General features: G+C 43.4%; 3 protein-coding genes across 7 annotated transcripts; 1 reads left to right on the plus strand and 2 right to left on the minus strand.

Annotated features, from left to right (window-relative positions):
• Positions 1-810: 810 nt before the first annotated feature.
• Positions 811-3,874, minus strand: LOC117627275 (inositol polyphosphate multikinase beta). The gene is made up of 2 exons (XM_034359265.1): positions 3,484-3,874; positions 811-1,909 (listed from the first exon to the last, which is right to left on the minus strand). The coding sequence occupies exon 2, from the start codon at positions 1,905-1,907 to the stop codon at positions 1,062-1,064; it is 846 nt and encodes a 281-aa protein (XP_034215156.1). The 5' UTR covers positions 1,908-1,909; positions 3,484-3,874; the 3' UTR covers positions 811-1,061.
• LOC117627273 (putative amidase AmiD) lies at positions 3,786-8,046 on the plus strand. Of its 3 annotated transcripts, XM_034359262.1 has the most exons (13): positions 3,786-4,242; positions 4,376-4,477; positions 4,571-4,795; positions 4,877-4,959; positions 5,046-5,146; positions 5,472-5,595; positions 5,810-5,964; positions 6,192-6,328; positions 6,417-6,587; positions 6,699-6,923; positions 7,030-7,266; positions 7,389-7,543; positions 7,761-8,046. In XM_034359262.1, the coding sequence occupies exons 1-12, from the start codon at positions 4,123-4,125 to the stop codon at positions 7,500-7,502; spliced, it is 1,794 nt and encodes a 597-aa protein (XP_034215153.1). In that variant the 5' UTR covers positions 3,786-4,122; the 3' UTR covers positions 7,503-7,543; positions 7,761-8,046. The 3 variants fall into 3 exon arrangements, with proteins under 3 accessions (XP_034215153.1, XP_034215154.1, XP_034215155.1); XM_034359263.1 differs by lacking the exon at positions 4,376-4,477; XM_034359264.1 differs by lacking the exon at positions 4,376-4,477 and having other exon boundaries at positions 4,234-4,313.
• On the minus strand, positions 7,982-10,717 carry LOC117627276 (protein ALTERED PHOSPHATE STARVATION RESPONSE 1-like). 3 transcript variants are annotated; one of them, XM_034359268.1, is made up of 4 exons: positions 10,253-10,717; positions 9,311-9,543; positions 8,979-9,186; positions 7,982-8,904 (listed from the first exon to the last, which is right to left on the minus strand). In XM_034359268.1, exons 3-4 carry the CDS (start codon positions 9,016-9,018, stop codon positions 8,387-8,389), a joined length of 558 nt encoding a protein of 185 aa, XP_034215159.1. In that variant the 5' UTR covers positions 9,019-9,186; positions 9,311-9,543; positions 10,253-10,717; the 3' UTR covers positions 7,982-8,386. The 3 variants fall into 3 exon arrangements, with proteins under 3 accessions (XP_034215159.1, XP_034215160.1, XP_034215157.1); XM_034359269.1 differs by having other exon boundaries at positions 7,982-8,882; positions 9,311-10,717; XM_034359266.1 differs by having other exon boundaries at positions 9,311-10,717.
• Between the last annotated feature and the right edge of the window lie 13,506 nt (positions 10,718-24,223).

A 24,223-nucleotide genomic window follows, 5' to 3' on the forward strand; every position in this document is an offset into this window, starting at 1 on the left:
TTCCATTATGTGGAAACTGTTTTCAAGAAACTGCATGTAATCTAATTTCTGTTAACCAAATACATGCTCGATCATTAAATGATAGACGCCTCCGTACAAGAAGAAAGGGAATATAATAAGCACTATGCCTTTGCTTACAAATGGTTTATTTTGCTGATGGGGATGTAGGGCAAGTGTCCTGAAGATTATCAGAATCTGCAGAGCAGATTTTAGTGCAAAAACAGATGACAGAGAGAAAGACAATGCAGCAGGAAAAAGATGAACTCATCTTGGGTGCTTTTGTTTTGTGTGGTTATCAGTATTTGATTTTAATGTGTATATATAATAGTAACTAATGATGTTGAGGTTGCAAGAAATGGAAGTAATTTGTTAAGCTTGGAGTTCACTGCTGGATTTGAAATGGATTATGTTGTAAGAAGTGCATTGCTTAAAAGACAATCATCTTGGTTTTTGCCTGAATGGTTGGGTGTCCTTGTGCTTCAAATACCACTCATATTTTTGCTGTTTACCTCCTAGGTCGGCTATTGAGTGGACCCCAGACAAGTTTTTGACATTTTCACAAGCTTTATATTATATAATTCCTGAATCTGCAGTCTTCCTTGCCATTACAGGAAAGGAAATGGCTGCACTGACTTTTAAACAATGAAATGGATAAAAATTAAACAGACAAAAGAATTGTCATTAGTTTAATTCAAATAAAAAGATATGATGTCAGTTATTAGCAGCACTGTTTCCATCTGATGGGACAAGCAATGGCATGTAAAAGAGTTGTGTAAATATTTTCAACTATATGGAGTCAACAAGATTGTGTGGAGGCAATTAAATCAAAATGTTTTCAACTTTCCAGTTTTGCCAGAATAAGCATGGCGCATTTACATCTAGGATCAATAGATGTTCAGAAAAATTAAAAAAACATCAACACCTGAAATCATGAGCCGGGTCTATTTATTTTAGTAGTAAGGAAATGGATCATTATGAGAAGAGAAATTGAAAATCTATGAAGTTATTAGTACGAAATGAGTAAAAATGCTGTTCTTCTCACAGAGCTGACATGCTTTGGTTCAGGCACTACTGGTGACAATATCTGAGATCAATTTTATCAAGGAGCAGAGCCCACCCAAAAAATTATGGTCAATAACACCTTTGCCTTCAATGACATGCGCGAAATCGACGAGTTTGATTTCAGCACCTGAATTCCTCCCTTGCAGTATTGACTCCTTCTCATACACCATCAGCACTGAACAAGAATAGAAATGGAAAATGGTCTGCTCCTCAAACCATGACTTCAGTTCCAACAATTGTGCCAATATCCCAGCAGGACCACCATAGACAGTCGATGCAAAAGAACAATCTGGTTTGATATCTGAATCTGTAGATGGGTTAGAAGACACAAATTTCCTCAGAGCTATCCTAGTATCCTCAATGCTAAAGTTTAGAACACACTTCTTATCAGGCTTCCAAAATCCAGTTTCTTTGTTTCCATAAACCCGAAGTCCAGATACCCTAAACCCCAGCTCCAGGCTCGTGGTCTCTCTATCTTTCTTAAGACACTTTATGATATAATCTTCAGCAGCTTGCGGGTACCATGTTCTGGAACCAATTTTTGCGTCCAATACAGATGGATTGATTCTACTTGAGACAGTATCTTCCAATGCAAGGTGAGGATACAAGCCAGAACCATCAGATGCCTCTAAATGCCGAGTGCCATAAAAGACAGGGAAGAACTTGCGGATGCGGTCTGGAATCCTCTTATCAGTAGAAAATGATGTATAGAATGCTAGCTCATGGGATCCACGCCCATCATTCTGAAGAGGCTTGTAAAAGTGCCCTGAATCATCTATGAGAGGGCCAAGCTTCCCATCACAGGCTTGGTGGCCAGCAACTTGATGATCTGGGACCTTAAGCATAACTAGAATGTAAAGAAAATTATTAGATGTAATTCTATTCAAAAAAAAGAAAATTATTAGATGTAATCAAATTACAAAGAGGTTGTCATTGTAGGCAGTAGACAATTAATATTTTGTGAACAATAAATATAGTGCCCTTATGAATTCAAGGATGAAAATTTTATTAGCAATAAAGAAACCACTTGAGTATATCAATTATGAGCTTCTCATCTTCAAGATGTGAGATGGCACATTTCTGCACTTCCTAATATAGAATAAGCAAACCAAACAAACTTGTCAACATAATGTGGATGGCTCGCTTTTTAAACACTAGAGCACAAGGATAGTTTACTTAGCCAATTTATGAGTTCTCTATTATGCTAAAACTCACCAACTTAGCAAAAGATAATTAATGCTTTCTTAGTCCCTATAGAAAAGCAGGTTCAAAATGATAGCAAGATGTATACTGGAGTAAATCCAAATGCAAAACTAAGCTAATGTTGAGAAAACTCAACTGAAGAGTTACCTCACATCTCAACTTTCAAAGACCACCCCCGAAACTTAGTGTGTCCTAATAAGAGTACTACCGGGCATGTCAAACAACCATTCAAGGTACAAAGGACTGAGTTTCCATTACTTGGTCACATACCTTTTGTCCACTATTATGCTTAATTTCAAAAGCCATATCGACTGGCTGTTAGGCATCCTCCCAGGTTTAGCCATATACCATCTGTTGCTTAAACTTTATGCATCCTCTATTAAATTCCCGCTATCATGTTTACATACCAAAGCTGTATATCTAGTGACATGCTCCAGGAAATCAAAACCTCCAGAACCCCTGTGTATTTTTGGTTGGATGAATAAGTTTAATATAGGGCTTCTCAAATACCTTATAAGTAAAGAAAATTGTGTTTCCCAATTTCATATTGCCGTATTATCATCAATCTTTATTATTTCCATGTTTCATGGAGCCCCAACAAAATTTCAAATAAAGGCTTGGAAAATGTACCCTACAGGCTTTACTAGCCAGATTAGAAGCTTTATAATTATAAATCTATTTTATTTAGTTTGTTTTCTGGCCTTCCAATAGGCTGATTATCATCCAGTAATGCAAATTTCTAGCGCTTGTGATACTAAACAGAAAAATAGCAACGCAAAGAATTCCAAAAGTAACTATACAAACACATCTAACTACTTAAAATTCTTTATGAGATCATATAGAAATCAAGTAAAATACAGCTTTGAGGCCAAGCAAATTCTGACAAGCATACAACAAAGCAAAGGGGACCAAAATAAACTTTCAGAGTCAACCAAAGAGCCATATTTTCCTCTAAAACTAGAAGAGAAACTGAGATGCATTGGATCTAAAATGGGCAAAGCAGTAAGCAGATTCAATTGGCCAAATTATATAACCACATTAGACCTCAACTATATAACCAAATTATATCAATTGGCCATAACAAGGGGCAAAATGTAGCTTGATTTGAATAGAAAAGAAAGTGGGTTTAGGGTTTTTTGTGATTGCAAACCAAAACCCTAACTTTCTCAGAGAAATTGTCACAGCAAAGTCGGAAAAAGAGACCCATAGACGATATACCTGTAATGGCTGGCGATAACTGCGAGGGAGAGTAACCCTTTACGTCACTCGCTGGATTTTTGCGGCCAAAAGAGAGACTCCCTTTGCTTCTTATCAGCAAAAGAGAAACCTTTTTTATAAAGCTGCAGCGCTGTACATTTGTCGGCGCCAAACGGAGTGAAGAATCTTTTTACCCATTCACCCTTTCCCACCTCACTAAATTCTTAAAAAAAGAAAAAAATTAATTTCATCCAATTTATTTACTCTCATAATTTACCAACTGAACCTCAACCCACCAATTTTTTTTTCACCTCCATTTTTGCCATTACCGGCTTCTTCTGGTTTTTCAGAGGCTCCAACCACATGGTGCCTCTGAGCTGCTAAGAAGAAAAGGTGTAAAGCTTTCTTCTTTTTCTATTGTTGAACTTTTGTTTACAATATTTAAAAAAAAAAAAATTAGGCCAGCTATGGTCCCCCATAAAAATATTATTCTTTGAAAGTGAAGTGTTTAGTCAGCAGCAGCATCTTTGAAAGTTGAAATGGTAAATACAAGCAAGCTTGTATTTGAGTTTTGACCATTAGCTATGCAAATGGGCAGAGAAAGAGAGGCCACTAGACCAGTGTTTTGCAGTGATTAGGAAGCAAGGAAGCCATTAAGCTATGATGCTGAAGGAGAAGTATCTTCCATTAGTAAGTGGGTGGACCCACAGTGGTATCACTTGTGTCATATTTCTAGCTGTGATCTGTTGCCGCACTGTTGCTTCAGATGTTAAAAATGTGGTAACTATTTCTCTCCAACTCTCTTATTCATATTCATGTTCAATTGGGATTCTTGAATCTTGTGAGAAAAGGTGAGTAAAAAAATTCTTTTACAGTTCCGTTGTAATTTTTTTGTTGGGTGTAATTTGATTAGGAGAGTGATGAGCACAGTGTTTGTTGGGCAAGAGTTGGTCATTCTTACCCACTTAAATGTGCATTTGAGTTGTTTGACTCCAGTTTCTTCAATAACACAAAGGTGATCGCTTCTGTAGTATTTATGTGCCTTAGATGCATTCTATGGACCATGTCAGTGATAAAGTTTGAACCTTTTTTCTATGTACTTTTTTAGATGCTGGAGATTGTGAAGGGTCAAAAGGAGTTCAACATCCCAATATTCACAGCTAATCGAAAATTAGTTGCTTCAGTGAATGGAGCTTTGCATGACCCGTCTTACTTGGTATTCAATTCTGCTTGGGACAGTGAGCAATCACAGCATGTAACTAAAAGATTCAAGTACCCTTCTCTGTCTGGCATTAAAAAACCCAGAAGTGAACAAGATATTGCCTTTATGAGTGTAAGTCTGTTGCTGCAAAGCCATACATATGAATGAATGTGATTATATTTTGAGTTAGTTAACTTGTTGGGTGTCCATCAGATTCTTGAATTGGGAGAGCTCATTAAGACAAAGCAACTTACATCTAAGGAGCTTACTAATTTTTTTCTGAAAAGACTTAAAAGGTAGTAGTGAGCTCTAAAAATACTTTCTTTGCTTTATTATAATACTCAGGACTAGTCATGTTATTGATGCATTGTGGGAAAACTAGGTACAATCATGCTCTTGAGGCGGTGGTAACTTATACCGAAGAATTAGCATACAAGCAAGCAAAAGAGGCTGATAAACTTCTTGCCCAAGGAGTATATTTGGGTACATCTCTTTTCTTATTAATGTCATCAATATCATGCACAGTCATGTTTACCTGTCTTTTTTTGGCAGCAAAGTCATTATTTGAGCCATCATCTTTCATATATCTTCATCCTGCAGTATAATATGTAGACCTCAAATGCTTGTGTTGAGATAGAGAGACAATCATCAAATTCTTTTCCCGAGCTATTTAAGATTATGCATTCTTCCACCTTAGGGTATCACCTTATTAGGATAAATAGATGATGTAGGAAAAGTATTTCTAAGGTGGCATTTGAGTCGGTTTATGCATTATAATATCCTCATTTATTATTGACTTTCTTTATAGGTCCTCTGCATGGGATTCCTTATGGTTTGAAGGATATAATTGCAGTTCCCCACTACAAAACAACTTGGGGTTCGACAAGTTTCAAAAATCAAGTTCTGGACATTGAAGCTTGGGTGTACAAGAGGTTACAAAGAAACTTGAGTATTGAAGATTTCAGGATTTGAGAAAAATTGTTTTCACAAACTGGTGTGGCAGTTGAGCTGACATGTCACATATACCATCTTCCTATCCTTATGATTTGGCATGTAAAGTGCCAAGAAAATGACATGTCACTCATAAACCAACACAGTGCAGCTTAAATTGCATTTTGCTCATTAGTTGATCTCTGTTCAATTTAGGTTGAAGTCTGCAGGGGCAGTTCTTGTTGCTAAGCTTGTTTCTGGATCACTGGCATATGATGACATCTGGTTTGGTGGTAGAACAAGGAACCCCTGGAATATCGAGGAGTTCTCTACAGGTTCATCAGCAGGACCTGCTGCCTCCACATCAGCTGGTACTATTCAAATTTGAGCCCTCAGCATTTTAATACCTTCCATCTTCTCTTAGTTTTGGTGGCTCTGTGCTTAGCTGAAATGCATTTCATGTTGCTCTTCATCCCAATAGAAATATATGGCTTCTACATACGCATAGGCTGAGTTGATATATAGAACTTCATTGGAAGTTCCTTTAAAATCTTATACAATGCCATTGCTATGTATATAAACAAGATAGCTTTCACAGGTATGGTACCATTTGCAATTGGATCAGAAACAGCTGGTTCTGTGACCTATCCTGCTGCACGCTGTGGAGTGACAGCATTGCGCCCAACATTCGGCGCAGTTGGCCGAACTGGTGTAATGAGCTTATCGGAAAGCTTGGTACTGCTAGTCTTCTCTTTGCGAGTTCCATTCATGTCTTTCTTTATTGCTGTAAATATAAGAAATTTATGGTTCATTTTCTTATCAGGATAAGCTTGGCCCTTTCTGTAGAAGTGCCACAGATTGTGCAATTATTCTGGATGTCATTAGAGGAAAGGACCCAGATGATCTTTCATCAAGAGACATTCTCCTTGATGATCCATTTTCAGTTGACATTACAAAGCTTACTGTTGGATATCTAGAAGATGCTGAGATGGAGGTTAGTGCTAATTAGTTGGAAATTAACAAAATAGATTATCCGAACCTTTGATCATTAACATTATCCATCGTTGATTCTTTTTCTTAGAGCTTAATACAGAGTTTCTTACAGGTTGTTCATGTTCTTAAATCAAAAGGTGTAAATATGATCCCTTTCAAGCTAAACTACACAGTTGACTCTGTTCAAGGCATCCTGAATTTTACAATGGACGTGGATATGTTGGCTCACTTTGATGAGTGGCAGAGATCAGGGAAGGATGATATTTATGAAGCTCAAGAACAATGGCCTACTGAACTCCGGCGTGCACGTGTAATTCCAGCAGTAGACTATGTGCAGGTGAATGTTGTCTCCACTTTCTAATTATCAACTAATTAAGTTTTTTTTTTTTTCCTAAGTGTAAATTACTTAAACCTAGGCTTCTTTTAACCATAATTATTTACAGGCGCAAAGAGCAAGGGGAAAGTTAATCCGGGAAGTAAGAGAGAGTTTTACTGTGGATGCGTTCATTGGCAATGCAACTGACTGGGAAAGAGTTTGCTTGGGAAATCTAGTTGGTTTGCCTGTAATCGTTGTTCCAACAGGATTTAAGAACATACCAAATCCACCTCCTAACAACACCACTCGAAGAAGAACCACCATCGCCACCGGTATCTATGCTCCTCCTGAACGTGACCATATTGTAAGCTCAAGCCAACTTAATTAATTTTTTTCCTAAGGAATTAATTTAAGTCAGAAATACTAACTGTTTAATATTTTTCTCTCTTTTTATATATATATATATTATATATTTTTTATGTGCAGGCTCTTGCACTTGCTATGGCTTACCAATCAGTCACCAATCACCATAGGCAGCAGCCTCCTATTGATGATCTTGGACCAAATGACCCAATCCCAAGTTCTCCCACATCATCGTAGTCTTAGAGGAACTGTTGCTGCAGCCTCAGCCTCTACTTGGTGTAAGTTTCATGCATAAATAGTCAATATGTGCCAGCACAATGACATTGTGAGATGTACATGAACAAAAAAGGAAAAAAAGAAGAAAATTGATGTAGCTCACATTCAAAGAACCAATCCCATAGCTTGATATACATTTTAGCACATCTGTTTTGCACAGTTTTTCTTCTTTTGCATAAATTCTGAATCTGATCTTTCTTATTCGGGTGGGGATTGCAGTGAGTAATAAAATCGGAAGCTCATCTGTTTAACAGGATAAGCTTGGCCCTGTCTGTAGAAATGCTGCAGATTGTGCTGTTATTTTGGATGCTATTAGAGGAAAGGAACCGGATGACCTCGCATCCAAAGACGAGCCCCTTGAGGATCCTTTCTTGGTTGACATAAGTTAACAAACCTTACTGTTGGATATCTTGACGTTGCTGATATAACAACCAACCATATGAATCAATTCTTAAAATTTCCTAAAAAATAAATGTAATAATAAAAAATTAAAAAGTTCCTAACATTCTCAAATCCCTTGAAACATAATTTTTTTTCAACTGTCATCGGCTTCAACACGGATGCTGCCAGGTGGTTCTACTTGTGTCATCTACCCTCATTGCATTCTCACTAAATGTTATAAGTTCATCATACATTTTCATAGCACTCTTTGAAAACTCAGTCAAGGATTCAAAAACTGACGAAAACCCCTTCTGAAATCCATTCACAGTAATATTTTGTGTGTCCTTCGTGCTGGTATGATGTTTCGCCATCTCCACGCAACTCGTTATCCATCTTTGTCAAGCCATTTTGTGCATGCAATTTCATTTCCTTCTCAAAAAACTTCAATTGAAGAATACTTTTCATTATTTCAATGCCAAAACCTTCCTAGGATATTTTCTGGCAAGCCCATCAACCTTCCTCTTTTGTTGATGCTCCTTGCCTTGTTGGACCATCAAGGCTTGTACATCCTTCCCAAAACTTTTCATGGCACAAGTCACATCTTTATCTGGCAGCTTATCTAGGCAAACTAACCAATTGTGACAAATTTCAAGTGAAAGTATCATGTTGACTTTAGACGGTCGAAGTGAAAACCAAGCTCCTGTGTAAGATTCAGTTTCAGGGGTAACAAACTTGGGTAGCCAGCCATGAAGAGCTTCAATATACGACATCTGCGAAGAAACATATTCTGCAATGCATGCACGCCAATTTTGAAGTTCTGCTTCAAGCTTTTGAGTAGCAAGCTGGTGTGACTCATTAGAGAACTTTCCATAGGATGACCAATTGAGAAATTTCAGTTCAGACATGATTCTCTTTTGGGTTTCATGAGATACTGACATTATCTTCCAGTTCCTCATTAGCCTGCAGAAAGTGGGCAAGAGACCTGATCATATAACAAAATTCAAAAAATGTCAGGCCTCTCATATAGTACAAATAAATTCCTGAGATCTATCTTACCCATGTAGCAACTCAACAAGTTGTGGATGCATCTCTTCATCTTTCAGCTTTTGAATTTTTTGAAGACTGATTATTCAGAATTTGTTATGGCAACCAAAATTCTGGAACGCAACTCCTCAACTTCAACTCCAATTTTGTCCCCGGTCTTTAGGCCATGTCTCGATTGGGAGTGTTTTCGCTCATATATTCTCATGGTTTCCTCTCCAGCCTTGAACATACAAAATTTAAAGATGATTCAAGTTATTCTCAAATTATCTAGGTTGTGCGGTACGAGAAATCAATAAAGCTTAATAAAGCTGAATAAAGCAAACAGTTGTTAGATTCATATTTACCTTCACCTCCTCATAGAGTTTTTTCTCCCAAGCATATAGCTTTCCTAGTGTTAACGAATGGCATCTAGATCCCATTGCTCCATTGTCATAAAAAAGACCACCATTGAAATGAGTCCATTTCGAAAAACTTCTGGAGCTAGATCTAAGGAGGCCTTTTCGGGAGGAAGACCAGGATAATGTAGATGAGGTGGAGCAGCTTCGTGTGATTGACCGAATGAACTTACTAGAGTTTTCTGCACCCAAAAAATCATAGATGAGTGGATAGTAGAACTAGAATATTATATCATGAAAAGCAGTAAATGTACAATTTGCTAAACAAACAACAATAACTTATGATGAAAGCAATATAAATATTGACGTTGAATTATTTATCATGGACACCCTAAAACAATATACAATATACAACACTTATCGGTTTGCTAGCAACACCAGGGTGTCCACGTGTATTTGTGTGTGTTTGAACAATTGAAACTACAAACAGAAACCTCATGTTCAATCATGGAAAGAACTTCCTTCTTCAACATATAGACATGTATTTCTGCAAGCAAGTCAAATTAATAAAAAGGGGCTTTTGAGGGAAGACATGAATTTCTATCCCAATGACCACATCACTCTCCAGGCACTCCTCAGGTACCCATGCACCCATATCCCATGATCAATTGCACCCAGATGAGCACAAAGCTACAAGGACACTGGCAATTGTGATCTTATGAGGCCTAACCATAACACCACTCGTGATCTGCATTTCATGGAAAAGTTCCATGGCTGGCCTTGAAAAAAACCCAGTAATCATGGAATTCCAAGTAATAATGTTACCCTTGTTCATCTTCCCAAACAGACTCATTGCCTTAATCATCGAGTTCCACAAAACAACATCCCTTTCCAACATTTCATCAAACAATGTACGTGCACTATTCAGAAACCCACATGCAGAGGTCATACCAATCAACGAATTTTGAACTAAAAAGGTCCGGCCTGTGTGCCGCCATCAACCCTACTCGTGCATTCTTTTACAAGGAACGGAAAACTGAGACAATTACAGGAAATGCCATCGCAGAGAATTTGCTTATGCAGCAGCATCAACACCCAAACGAAGAAAGAGTTTCCACTGCACTGATTTTTGTACACACATATGCTCTGATCATCAAGTTATAGACAGGTTTTCTTTAAAGTCAATAAAAATAAAAATAATATAAAAATAAAATAAAATAAAAGGACCAAGGCGGGCGCCTAGCGCCAAGGCGGGTTTAGGGTTTTTTTTTTTTTTTTCCGAACACTGTCTCAAGTACTTTGGATCAGTCTCTCTCAATTCCAAAAGCCTTGAAATAATGTCTCCTTTCTTTAACTGCCAGTCATAGTAACCCATAATTCTGTCACGAATATATATATAGATTTTTTGTACAAGCTTCAATAAAAAAGACAATTAGAATTTGTCACCCAGAGTAACAGCCTGCACAAGGAGATGTTGCTGTTCTTTGAACAGGGCCTTCTTCTTGCTTTCGAGTGAGCATATTTGGTTTTGGAGAGAGAGCATACGATCACGTATGAGAATTGGATCAATAGCAGGCATGTGTTCCCAGAAAGCCCCCAGAGTTTCCTCCCTTTGAAGCTTTTCCTTTTCTGCCTCATAAATCTCAAGCTCAATTCTCTCAAGTCTGCTAGTGATGATATCCATGGCTGCACAAAACTCAAACTCAAAGCTCTTTCATGCCGCCTCAATAATTTTTTGTTTTTTTGGGTTGGATTCTCTTTCTTAATTCTGAAATAAAAAATCGAACGGCACACACTCACCCCCAAAGGGGCTACTTCTAATTATGACACACACCAGAAACAAAGCAAAAGATAAATACAAGAGATGAGAGAGGCATGCAGAAGCACAAGTGTCCAGCTCATGCTACATGGCACTGCCAGTTATTTTGGTGGAGTTTTTTTTTTTGGGTTATGTTGATGCGAAAAAGTGGTTTGACACGTGGTTCGCCCAACTCAGTGATATTGTGTCTTCGGAAGGGAGTTAGTCTTCAGAAGATCAAGTTCCTGCAAAAAGGGAACGTTCGGTAAGACCTTGGGGTACCGGTGCGGTACCGGCCGAAGGCTCTCCGATGCTTAAATAAGTACGGATTTAGTAAAGATTAGACTACAGATCAAGCGGTAGCGTACCGTTGGTTTTTTCTGTCCCCCTCTTTTGGGAATAGGGGTCTCCTTATATAGGCCTGGGGAGGCGTGCATTATGTTCATATTTCCGATGTGGGACTGTGGGAGCTGGTCTAGAGCATGACGCGTGTCCTAGGTCAAAAGCGTCAGGAAGTGTAGGATTCGGTAGGGGACATACCGAAGGGCCTGTGATGTCAAGCTGTCGCTTCCGTCCACGTGTCAGGTGGTCATTGGTTGTTAATATACGGTATAAACAGTAGTCCCCCAAGTTCTCTTCCGAAGGTTCTTCGGAAGGGAATTTGGTTCCATCCTGAGGGTTCATAGATGCCCTGCCGTTCGGCAAGTTTATTTGTGGAAGGTTCCCCTGAGATCTGAAGGGTCGCCGATGCTGAGAGGGTGAAGGCAGGGACGCTTCGTTTCCCGTGCCTGGCGCGTGGAGACGCTTCGCCTTCTGCACCCGGCGTGAAAAGACGCTTCGTCTTCTGTACCAGGCGTGCAGCTGACATCACCATCCACCGGGCGACACGTGGCCAGCGAAGCGACGTCTGACGGCTGTAATTATGAGCCGTTTGGTTTCCCGAGGCGTACCGTTGCAGCCCTCTCCCTATAAATAGAGAACGCTCCGGACATAAGAGTTCACTTTGCATTTGAGAGTGACGCGAGAGCTCTGCGTAGGCGATTTCAGAAGATTGTGAACGGCAACCAAGGCGATTTTCGAAGGTGTTATCGGCAATTAAGGCGATTACCGAAGAGCATTAACGGCAATCAACGTCTCAACAATAGCAAAGGTAAGTTACCGTTCGGTACCATAATAATTTTTTCTTTATATACCCGCGTGCTTTCGTAGTGTAGGCTTAGCCGATCGTCTATAGGGGCCCTCTTTCGGTAGTCTAGTGAATATAGGTAGTGGCGTAGACATCGGTAGGGTAGTTCATTTCAGAGCCTTAGCCATCCTTTTCCTTTTTCTTGTTTTGTAGATGTCCGATAGCGAGTCTTCCTTCGGCAGTGAGCCCAATGCTTTCGATGAGGAGTTATCATCGGGCTGGGACACATCCAGCGGGGCTGCGAGCCTCGGGGCCGAGAGTAGAGAGGACACCGATGTGGAAGTTATCGGTGAGGAGATTGTCTCCGTTCCTACCCACGGCATCGGCAAGGGTCTGATGACGGGGCAACCGCTTCCCTTGGTCGCGGTCTACAAAGATGGTACCCGATTCGGTACCTCCGATCCTCAGCTGGAGGCCTCTACCTCTGGTCGCGACGATGTCGTCGCCGGTCCGTCCCGGCCGAGGGTTACGATCGTCCATCGAGAGCGGTCAAGGATACCGGTGGGCGTACCGAAGAAGACCCTGTTCGGGGTCGACTATTTGGAGCCCAACAAACTTACCGAACGGGAGCTCGAGAAGATTAGGGCGGAGTACCTCATCCCGGATTCGGTAAAAATGAGGATTCCGAGCCCTACCGAATCCCTCAGCGACCCTGGAGATGGTGGAGTCGTCTTCTTCACCGATATGTTGGCGCAGGGTGTCAGGCTGCCGTTCAGAAGATCCTAGCCGAGATCGGGTATGCCCCAGGCCAGTATAATCCCAACTTTTGGGTGGCCTTAATGGGGGTGATAGCTGCGTTCGGGATTGCCGGGGAGGGGGAGCCCTCCTACGAGCAATTCTCGTACCTATATAGCGTCACGAAGTCCAAGAGTGCCGATCACGGCGGTTGGGTTCAGGCGAACTGCCTGAAGGCTTCCGAGCGGGGGCACTTCATCAGCGCCGTGCCGACTTCCCAAAAGTCGTGGAGGAATCGGCGGGTGGTACTCTCTGGTGATTGGGAATCGCCGTCGGGAGTGTCCCCGCTGTTTCCGGTGCCTACGGCGTTCCAGATTGCCGGTAGGTAATTATGTTACCAGTCGGTAGACCTATTGTATTTGTTATTCTATGTTTTGCAACTCATTCTTCTTTCGGCAGGTAAACTAAAGCAACCGAGCCCCAAGGAAAGCGAAATTCGGCAGCTCGACAGAGTCAGGCTGAGGGTCCCTGCTGCCGAGCGAGTTTACCCGCGATTCCTTTTTACCAGCAATCTCATCAGAGCCGGCCTCGTCAGCCCTGCCGAGAGTAAGTACCTGTGCATTTCTCTTTTTTCTTGATCGATTTATTTTGCATGCCGACTGACCGAGTATTTTTGATCAGTGACTGACGCAAGGAAGGCTGCCGAAGCCAAGAAAATGAGTGAGTCGTCCAAGAGGCGGCTCATGATGGGTCTGCAGGGCAAGAAACAAAGGAAACAGCCCGAGGCGCCTTCCGTTCGGCCGTCCACAGATCCCGAGGACGTAACTCTTGCCGAGCGTCTTCGGCAGCTGGGTGCTGAACCAGTGGCATGGCCAACTGCCGGTGCCATTGCACCGAGGCAACCAGATGCCGAAGCTACTGCCTCAAAAGCAGCCGGGAAGCGGCCGATCACGGTAGACCTGGAAGCTTCGCCAGCCTCCAAGAGGAGCCGTCCTTCGGAAACCACGAGGGCTGTCTTCGCGGCGGAGGACGAGGACGGTCCTACCGAGGCCGTCACCATCGCCTGCCCCTCGAAGACGGTGCAATTCGTCAATCATATGATCTTCGGCTCTCAGATGGAGCTGCCAGAGGTTGACGAATTGCCGAAGAAGCTTCTTCGGGAACAGGCCGGGCGGGCCTTCCGTCTTCAGGCGTCGGTAAGATATCTTTTCTTCTATTGTCATTCCATTTTTTGAAGTGGGGCTTCTCTCTGAATTTGCTAGTTGTGCAGGCGTCCATGGAGATGTGGCTCTGCGTTAAGCGGGCCATTAATGCTGCCGAACGGGCTAAAAAGGCCTACGAAGACGGCAGGACCAAGGCGGCCGATCTGCTGAAGGACAAAGAGGCTGCCGAGCGGCGGGCTTTTGCTGTAGAGGCCAAGGCTGAGGAGACACGGCAGGCCTTGGAGGCAGCGCGAACGGCGGCGCGGGACGCTGAGGCTGCTTCGGATGCGGTCCAGGACGCTCTGGAGGAGAGTGAGCGTACCAAGGCGGCGGAGATCGAGGCTGCCGTTCGGTCCGCTATCCAGGGGTACCGATCATCAGAGGAGTTCGCTGTCCTTCTGGATAAGGAGGTGGGCTCTGAGATGGCGGACATGTTGTACCGATTCAAGAGGTACAACCCTGGTCAGAAGCTGAACCTCAACTTCGCTGCCGATCCCCCTCCCCTTCCCAAAGGAATGACCGAAGATATGGTCGAGGATTACGAGGGGGAGGATGCTGCCGAAGGGCCTGGGTCTGCTGAGGCCGCTGCCGGGGACGAACCCGCCGACTGAGGGCGTTTCTCTTTATATTCATCTTTGTATTTTTATTTTTAATTTTTATTTCGAACACATTGATGCCGAGGGCATCTTTTAATTTAAGTTTGTGTTATGATTCAAAGTTTAATTGTCCAATTCTCAAATTTTAACCCAAGTGTGAGTGCGTTATAATTGCTAATTGCCGTGGGCTAATTGCCGGTAGATAATTACTTATTGCCGTAGGCTAATAAGGACGTTATTGAATTTTGACAAGTCCCGAAGGGATCTGTAGGGTAAGATTTGAACAGTCATTCGTTGCCGTAGGCTAGTATAGAACGCCGTGGGATGTTAACATTTAGTTGCCGTGGGCAAAAATGGTGATCAAAGGAAGGCTTAAGTAATAGTGCCGAGGGCTTTCTATTAATTCCAATAAAATAAATACATCGAGTAATTACAGTTCCACCTGCCGTAGGCTAGGTCACTTGTAGTAGTACTTGAGATGTTCTACGTTCCAAGGATGGCCGAGGGCCTTGCCGTTGGTGCCTCTTAGTCGATAAGTTCCCGAGCGAAGGATACCGATGACTTCATATGGTCCTTCCCAGGAAGGTCCGAGGGTTCCTTCCGTGGTATCCTTCGTCGCAAGCGATACCTTGCGCATGACCCAGTCCCCGATTCGGAAAGAGCGGGGTCTGACCCTAGAGTCGTAATACCGAGACACACGCTGTTTGTAGGCTTCATTCCGAAGGTTGGCCTGTGCTCGGTGCTCCTCGAGTAGATCAAGGCTTAGAGACATGGCCTCCTCGTTCTCCTTCGGTGCGAAGGATTCCGTTCGGTAGGAAGGTTCGCCGATTTCCACGGGTACCACTGCTTCCGATCCAAAGGCCATAGAAAAAGGGGTTTCTCCAGTGGACGTTCGGTAAGACGTTCGAATGGCCCACAGTGCTTCGGGAAGCTTTTCCGGCCAGGCTCCCTTTGCCTTGTCCAACTGCCGTTTCAGCAGTTTCTTCACTATTTTGTTTATTGCTTCGACCTGACCGTTCGACTGGGGATGGGCCGGTGATGCAAAAAACAAGTTGATTTTCAAACGGGTGCAAAATTGCCTGAAGAGTTCCGAATCGAATTGCCTGCCGTTATCGGTAATGATAGCATATGGGATACCGAATCGGCAACATATGTGAGTCCAGACGAAATCTTCAATCTTTGCTGCCGTTATGGTTGCAAGAGGTTCGGCTTCTACCCATTTGGTGAAGTAGTCAACGGCAACCACTGCATATTTTACCTGCCCCTTGCCTTGCGGCATTGGGCCAATCAGGTCCAGTCCCCATTGTGCAAAAGGCCAAGGACTTACAATTGGTGTGAGAGGTTCGGCAGGGATATGTGGGACATTACCGAAGCGCTGGCATTTATCACACCTCTTCACTAGTGAATTGGCGTCCTGGTGCATGGTAGGCCAAAAGTATCCCTGCCGAAAGGCTTTGTAAGCGAGTGATCGGGATCCAGAGTGGTCGCCACACACACCGCTATGAATCTCCCGAAGGATGTACTCCCCCTGCTCTGCCGTGAGGCATTTGAGATACGGGGTAGTGTAGCCGCGCTTGTAGAGTACATCGTTGATAACTGTGTATCTTGCTGATCGGTATCTCAGCTTTCGGGCCTGGGCTTTATCCTCAGGAAGGGTGCCGTTCGTCAGGTATAAGTAGATGGGAGACATCCATGTATCCTCATACCGTACGGCACACGCTTCGGAGGTTACCGTGCTCGGTTGGGCAAGGATCTCCACTGGTACCTTTCTTCCGACTTTGTCGTTTATCGCCGAAGCGAGTCTTGCCAAAGCATCGGCATGGCTGTTTTCGCCTCTGGGGATCTGTTTAATCTCGTATGCTTGGAAACTTCGGAGTAGCTGATGGGCGGTTGAAAGGTAGGCGTACATGGAGGCATCCTTGGCGGCGAAGTCTGCCGTTACCTGGTTCACAATGAGCTGGGAGTCGCTGTGAATTCGGATTTGCTTTGCATTCATGCTCTTGGCTAACCGAAGGCCGGCCAAGAGGGCTTCGTATTCCGCTTCATTGTTGGAGGTCCGGAAGTCGAATCGGAGGGCGTATTCGATCTTCTGTCCGTCCGGTGTTGTCAGCACCAAGCCCGCTCCGCATCCTTGCTGGTTTGCCGAGCCATCGACGTGCAAACCCCAGACGGGAGTTGATGTGTCGAGGCGTTCGGCGCCTGGTTGATCCGGCAAGATGGTCTCGGTAATTGCCTCAGATGTCGGTTGTACTGTCGCTGGGGTAAGCTCGGAGATAAAATCGGCAACAGCCTGGCCCTTCTCCGCGGGCCTCGGAACGAACTGTATGTCGAATTCCCCGAGTTCGATCGCCCATTTGATCAATCGGCCCGAAATTTCTGGTTTCTGGAGAACTTGCCGGAGGGGTTGGTTGGTCAGGACTTTGATCCCGTGTGCCTGGAAGTATGGCCGAAGTCTTCGTGCCGAGACAACAAGGGCCAGAGCCAGCTGCTCTAATGGTGGATACCGAAGTTCCGCACTCTGGAGTGCCTTGCTGACATAGAAGATTGGTAATTCTGCCTTCTCTGGTTTCCGAATTAGTACCGAGCTGACGGCAGTTCCGGATACCGAGAGGTAGAGGTAGAGAATTTCCCCAGGCAGCGGTTTTGACAAAAGGGGGGCTTTGCTCATGTAGTTCTTCAGGGCTTGAAATGCGTTATCACATTCGGCAGTCCATGTGATATCCCGTTTGCCCCCTTTCAAGGCTTTGAAGAACGGTACACATTTATCGGTAGCCTTCGATATGAAACGGGTCAGGGCGGCCACGCGTCCGGTAAGGCTCTGAATGTCCTTCGTCGTCTTCGGCCTCTCCATATCGATGATTGCCTTTATTTTCTCGGGATTCGCCTCAATCCCCCTCTGACTGATCATGAATCCGAGGAATTTCCCGGAAGATACACCGAAGGCGCATTTCTTCGGGTTCAGCCTCATCCTGTACTCTTTGAGTATGCCGAACATGATCGATAAGTTCTGCAGGTGATCTTCGGCAGTTCTGCTTTTTACCAACATGTCGTCAACATAAACCTCCATGATGTTGCCGATGTAACCGGCGAAGATTTTGTTGACGAGCCTTTGATAAGTTGCCCCTGCGTTCTTCAGACCGAACGGCATGACATTATAACAGTACAACCCTTTGTCCGTTATGAATGCGGTATGTTCGCTGTCGGGAGGGTGCATGAATATCTGGTTATAGCCGGAGTAGGCATCCATAAAGCTCAGCAGTTCGTGGCCGGCAGTGGCGTCCACGAGCTGGTCTATCCGTGGTAACGGAAAGCTGTCCTTCGGGCAGGCCTTGTTGAGGTCGGTATAGTCTTGGCACATCCGCCACCCGCCCGTGGACTTTCTTACCATGACGGAGTTGGCAAGCCATACCGGATACGTTGCTTCCCGGATGAAACCGATGGTTTGAAGTTTCTCGACTTCCGTGCGCATCGCCTCATACCGTTCGGCATCGTATGATCGGCGCTTCTGCCTTACGGGCTTATAGGCGGAGGAGATGGTGAGTTTATGGCTAATCACGTCCGGGGCGATGCCGGGCATGTCCTCGTAAGACCATGCGAAAACTTCCGAATGATGCCGCAAGAAGTCTATGAATTGCGTTCGGAGGTTCGCAGTGAGTCTAGTGCCGATTCTAACCTGTCGGTCGGGCTGTTCATCGCTCAAGGTTATGGTTTCCAATTCTTCGGCAGGTTGTGTGTGAGGGGTGGGAGATTCATCTCTAGGGTCGTCAACCGGTCCAGTACCGTTCGGTAAACCCTGCACCGTCATGGTCTCGTTGGGGAGTATGAACGAGGTTGCCTTGAGCGCCGTAGCGTAGCAAGTCCGCGCGCTGAATTGATTTCCCCGGATTGCCCCCGTGCCGTTCGGGGTAGGGAACTTCATCAACAGCATGTGGGGCGAAAGATGCGCCTTGATCCTCGTCAGTGCCGTTCGGCCAACGATAACGTTGTATGCCGTCGGGCAGTCGACGATGAGGAACTGATCGTACGTCGTTGTTTTTCTCGGCGCCGTGCCAAATGTAATTGGCAGTCTGACACTACCGATCGGTTGGACCAGGTCTCCAGAGAAGCTTAACAGAGGTGTCAACTGCCGGTCGACTTGGTTGTCATTGATTCCCATCTCTCTGAAAGCTTCAGCAAAGATTACGCTCACGGAGCTCCCGGTATCGATCAGCACTCGCCCTACATCGTAATCGGCAATTTCAGCTCGGATGATCATTGGGTCGTCGTGGGGATAGAGGATTCCCTCTTCTTCCTCTTGGCAAAATGTGATCGGCTCCCAACGAACTTTTGGTGTTTCTGGAACCGATTCATCTCTATTCCGAGCACCTGAGGGAACTGTGCGGCACGCACATACTGTTTCATCGAACGGTGGCTCGTCCCCGCAACGGTAGGTCCTCCGCTGATAGTGCTGATCATGTTTATCTGCCGAGGAGGGTTCGGCACCGGCGTCGTTGGCCGCCGGGCGATATACTGGTCCAGTTTCCCTTCTCGGATCAGCCGCTCCACAATCTTTCTCAAACTTATACAATCTTCCGTGTTGTGGCTGTTGTGCTGATGGTATCGGCAGAATTTACCGGTCTCCCGGTTGTCTTGCCGATTGGGTCTTCTAACATTCGGCTTCGGTATGGCCTCCTGTTCGTTCATCAGAACGGTTTCATACGTGGTATTCAGCAGGGTGAAGACCTCGTTGCCGTGGTCACGGTTGGGCAGGGGTCCTCGGTTGTCGTTGTGACCATACCGACCTTTCCCTTTCTTTGGCTGATCTCTCCGATCGTCACGGTTATCTTTCCGCTTATGGCCCGCCGAATATGAGTCGGTCCTATCGTAGGATGGCGCCTTCGCAGGGTAAGCGCTTGGCTTGGCATCCTCTCGGCGTGCCGAAGCGCTTGGTTTTGAGTTGAAGTACTCGGCCTTGGCGTGCACCGCCGCCTGCTTCATCAGCTCATCATACGTGCGCCAGTTGCTGCTGTGTACTAGGTATCGGAAATGCGAGGACCGAAGGCCACTCTTGAAGGCGCCGTAGGCTGCCCTATCATCTGTTTCCGGACACCTTGAGTACTCGTGACTGAAACGCGCCGCGTACTCCCTCAATGGCTCGTCCTCCCTCTGCCGAATTGTGTACAGATCATCGGCAGAGTAAAGACGGTCCGTTTGGATCATGAAGTGATTGAGGAAAATCTGCTTCAGCTCGTCAAAAGAATCTACCGTTTCCGGTTCCAAACGGTAGAACCAATTCAGGGCTGCCTCGGTAAGTGAAGACGGGAATAACAGACACTGCCCCTCGTCGCTCAGACCCTTGCATCCGATGGCGGATTGAAACGAATGAAGGTGGGTTAAGGGGTCCTCGGTCCCAGTATAGAACGGTATGCGCAGTGGTTGTACTTCCCGATCCTGCCGAGAGCGACGGATGCGTCCCGTGAACGGCCCGGGCCGAAGCTTTCCCCACTCAGGTTCCTGGGGGCGAGCCTTGTCGTTTTCCATTTTCTGGACCTTCTGAAAAAGGAGTCGGACAACAGGGTCTCGGCTTGGGATTCCTTCGGCATCATAGTCTTCCAAGCGCCTTCGCGGGCTCACGGAGTTATCCCCCAAGTATTGAGTTGATACCGAACGGTAGGTGGACGTTTGCGCATCGGAAGGGATATATTCGGATGCAGACTCCGTGGAGTTCAATCCTTGGACCTTCCGAATGGGTGACTTACTTCCCCCGGCGTTCATCCGGGATTCCCGTAGTCGAGCGCTAATCCTGATCGGGGATTTCTGTCTCTCTGCCTCCCGATCGTTAAGCCTGTGTCGGCAATCAGAGTAGACCTTCTTCGGTATGTGCGGTTGGTCCCTAGGTGTCGGCACCACCAGTTGTTTGGAGGGTGCGGGCGTTGCCCTTGCTGCCCTTCGGTGCCTCCTCCTATGAGGGGTTCCCAAGCTTTCGGAAGAGTGAGTCGTCTGGACGTTCTGCGGTTGCTGCTGGTGCAGCTGCCGTTGGGTTTCGTCCACTTTGGACGAAAGGTGGTGGTTGTGCTCCTGAAGCCTAGCCATGTCCTTTCGCAGAGATGCGATTTGGGCTACTAGCTCGGCCTCGGCGGTTGTTTGGGTTGATGGGGCGTTTCCGTAGGGAGTGCATGGGGGTAGCGCTGGGCTAGCCCCAGCTTGCCTTCCGAACGGTGCCCCGTCCTCCGATAGAAAAGTGGGTATTGAAGTGGTCCCCATGTGTTTAGGGGATAGTGGGTTAATTGTTTTTCGTTTCCCACAGACGGCGCCAAACTGTTGATGCGAAAAAGTGGTTTGACACGTGGTTCGCCCAACTTAGTGATATTGTGTCTTCGGAAGGGAGTTAGTCTTCAGAAGATCAAGTTCCTGCAAAAAAGGAACGTTCGGTAAGACCTTGGGGTACCGGTGCGGTACCGGCCGAAGGCTCTCCGATGCTTAAGTAAGTACGGATTTAGTAAAGATTAGACTACAGATCAAGCGGTAGCGTACCGTTGGTTCTTCTGTCCCCCTCTTTTGGGAATAGGGGTCTCCTTATATAGGCCTGGGGAGGCGTGCATTATGTTCATATTTCCGATGTGGGACTGTGGGAGCTGGTTTAGAGCATGACGCGTGTCCTAGGTCAAAAGCGTCAGGAAGTGTAGGATTCGGTAGGGGACATACCGAAGGGCCTGCGATGTCAAGCTGTCGCTTCCGTCCACGTGTCAGGTGGTCATTGGTTGTTAATATACGGTATAAACAGGTTACAATGGTGCAGGTTCTTTAATTCAGTTAATTGTATGCTTTAACAGTCCAATTCCAGTAAGTCCACAACCATCTCTCTCTCTCTCTCTCTCTCTCTCTCTCACAAATATGGTAACACTCTCTCCCTCTCCCTCTCTATGTGCTTGCATTAACTTCCATTTTTGGCCTCTCTTTGTAATTATTTTGTTTTTACCCATGTCATTTTTTATGAGGAGACGATATTTAGTAAAACTAATGAAGTTGTTTCTAGACAAAGGGAAAAAAACAATCTTCTTAAATATGGGGTTGCTGTTCAAGGGTTTTCTATGGAAATACCTGTATATAGTTTAATACTCTATATTATACATGTCTATGTATTTTTCAATAAAACATCCGTGTTCTGTACACGTCACAAAAACTCTGTAAAATTCACATTTTTTAAAAAGCAAACATACAATACATATATTGTGCATGTACATACATATTTCTCATGTTTATAGGAGGGTGCTTATACCTTTTAAATATAATACATTTAAACCGTATAGCTGTGGGGCTATAATACGATTTTTTTTTATTATAAAAAAAGTATAGCAGACAGCTATAACCGGTTTTTATAAATAGTATTGACAAGTGGGCGCCTAATCACTAGACAAGTCCTCTTTTAAAAAAAAAATAAAAAAAAATAGTATAGATGTGCTGCTACACGCGGTTTTATATATATATATATATATATCTATATATATAAAGCAAAAGGCAGAGAATGATGAAACATTCAAAATGCCAGAAATTGCCCTTGGTTAATGCAAACATTAAGAATTGAAATTATTAATTAAATGAGGATAATATGGTAAATTCACACTTTTTTATATTTAAAAAAATTAAAATTAAAAGAAAAATCAGATAATGGATCCTATTTTTATGGAACACAACTACTCATTATCTTTTTTAATTCTAAAATAAATTTATTAAAAAATAAAGAATAAAAAAAAAAGCCTCTCGCACGCGCGAAAGCGCATGCGGAGAGGCTAGTATATATATAAAGCAAAAGGCAGAGATTGGTAAAACATTCAAAATACCAGAAAATGCCCTTAGTTAATGCAAACATTAAGAATTGAAATTATTAATTAAATGAGGATAATATGGTAAATGCAAACTTTTTCATAAAAAAAAAATAATAATAATAGAAAAATAAGATAATGGATCCTTTTTTTATGGAACACAAATCTAAAATAAATATAAATTTTTTTAGTCCAGTCGGGAGGCTATACTTGGTTTTTTTTATAAAAAAAAATAGTATAGCCGATCAGCTATACGCAGTGTTTTACTTTTTTTCTAAAATAGTAGAGCCGCGCATCTATATGTATTTTGACATGTGGGCACCTAAGAGCTAGGCGGGTCCTCTTTTCAAAAATAGTATAGCTGGGCCACACGGCTATACTCAGTTTTGACACCTCGCTAAGGGGGTCCCTTCTTTTAAAAAATAGTATAGCCGCAAGGCTATACTCGGTTATTTAATTTTTTAAAAAAATAGTATCGCCGTGCAGCTATACTATTTTGACTTAAGAGCTAGGCGGGGTCCTTTTTTTCAATTTAAATATAATATACTTAAACCGTATATTTAAAATAGTATAGCCGCGCGGCTATACCCCATAGTGTTAAGGTTTCTTAAAATAGTATATAGCCGGGCGGCTATACTGGGTTTTTAAATTTTTTATTTTATTTTTAAAATAGCAGCTATACCAGGTTTTATTAATATTGCTTTAAAATTAGTATAGCCGCTCGGCTATGCTTTTTTTGACACGTGGGTTCCTAGGCGATATGCGGCTACTCGGTTTTTTTTTTCCTCATAATACTCGATTTTTTCCTTTTAAAAAAAATAGTATAGCCGCGCGGCTTTACCGCGTTTTCTGTTATTTTTAATGGGCTTCTTAGATCTAGGTTCAAAACAATTAGTTGTCATTAGGTTTAGTCCACGCGTTTTTTGTTTTAGATGTAGGTCCTTTGACATTTATTACTTTTTTTGTTATGTCGATTTTACCCTTTGAGGTAAATAAGGAAAACACATTTAAAATCTAAATTTAATGCATTATTTTCTTGTAATTGAATTTCTTAATTTAAATTTTCAACTCTTTCCTTGATAATATTTACCTATAATATATGGATAAAATACAATTTAATCAATGAAAAGTAAAGACTCACATATTATACAAATCGATCAGACAAGCAAGCACTCACATGAAATTATGTACCTGACGTACAGGTAAATAGTGTTATTATTAGCAACGAAAAAAACTAAGTGATAAATAATGTTACCTATAAGTTAGGAACATAAATTAGAAGACTACCTATAAGTTAGATACAAAAATATACAAATAAAAATTGTATGTTACCTATAAAAAAATGTACATAAAATACTATTATACACTGTCGAAAATATGAAAAAACACATATATACCTATGCAATAGGCAATAGAACAATATACCTACACCATAGAATTTCTACTATATATATATATATATATATATATATATATATATATCCACAAGGGTATGAAATATATCTCTACCATAGGGTGAACAAAAATAAAAATTGTTACCTATATCTCATGTACTAAACATTTTGTTTGCAAATTGATCAGGTTTTTCCTTGCATGCTTCAAATGATCTGGTTTGTCCTTGCATGTCGAAGTAGTCAGGGATTTCTGTTTGCAAACTGATCTG

This window comes from Prunus dulcis, chromosome 5 (assembly GCF_902201215.1).
Source record: "Prunus dulcis chromosome 5, ALMONDv2, whole genome shotgun sequence".
Lineage (NCBI taxonomy): Eukaryota > Viridiplantae > Streptophyta > Magnoliopsida > Rosales > Rosaceae > Prunus > Prunus dulcis.

Excerpts from the sequence above, each read along its gene's own strand:
- LOC117627276 (XM_034359268.1), bottom strand. The coding sequence starts at position 9,018 with ATGAAGAGATGCATCCACAACTTGTTGAGTTGCTACATGG. Across the intron at positions 8,905-8,978 it reads CTTGTTGAGTTGCTACATGG|GTCTCTTGCCCACTTTCTGC; the intron begins GTAAGATAGATC and ends TTATATGATCAG.
- LOC117627275 (XM_034359265.1), bottom strand. The coding sequence starts at position 1,907 with ATGCTTAAGGTCCCAGATCATCAAGTTGCTGGCCACCAAGCCTGTGAT.
- LOC117627273 (XM_034359262.1), top strand. The coding sequence starts at position 4,123 with ATGATGCTGAAGGAGAAGTATCTTCCATTAGTAAGTGGGTGGACCCAC. Across the intron at positions 4,243-4,375 it reads CTTCAGATGTTAAAAATGTG|GAGAGTGATGAGCACAGTGT; the intron begins GTAACTATTTCT and ends TAATTTGATTAG. Across the intron at positions 5,147-5,471 it reads TGCCCAAGGAGTATATTTGG|GTCCTCTGCATGGGATTCCT; the intron begins GTACATCTCTTT and ends CTTTCTTTATAG.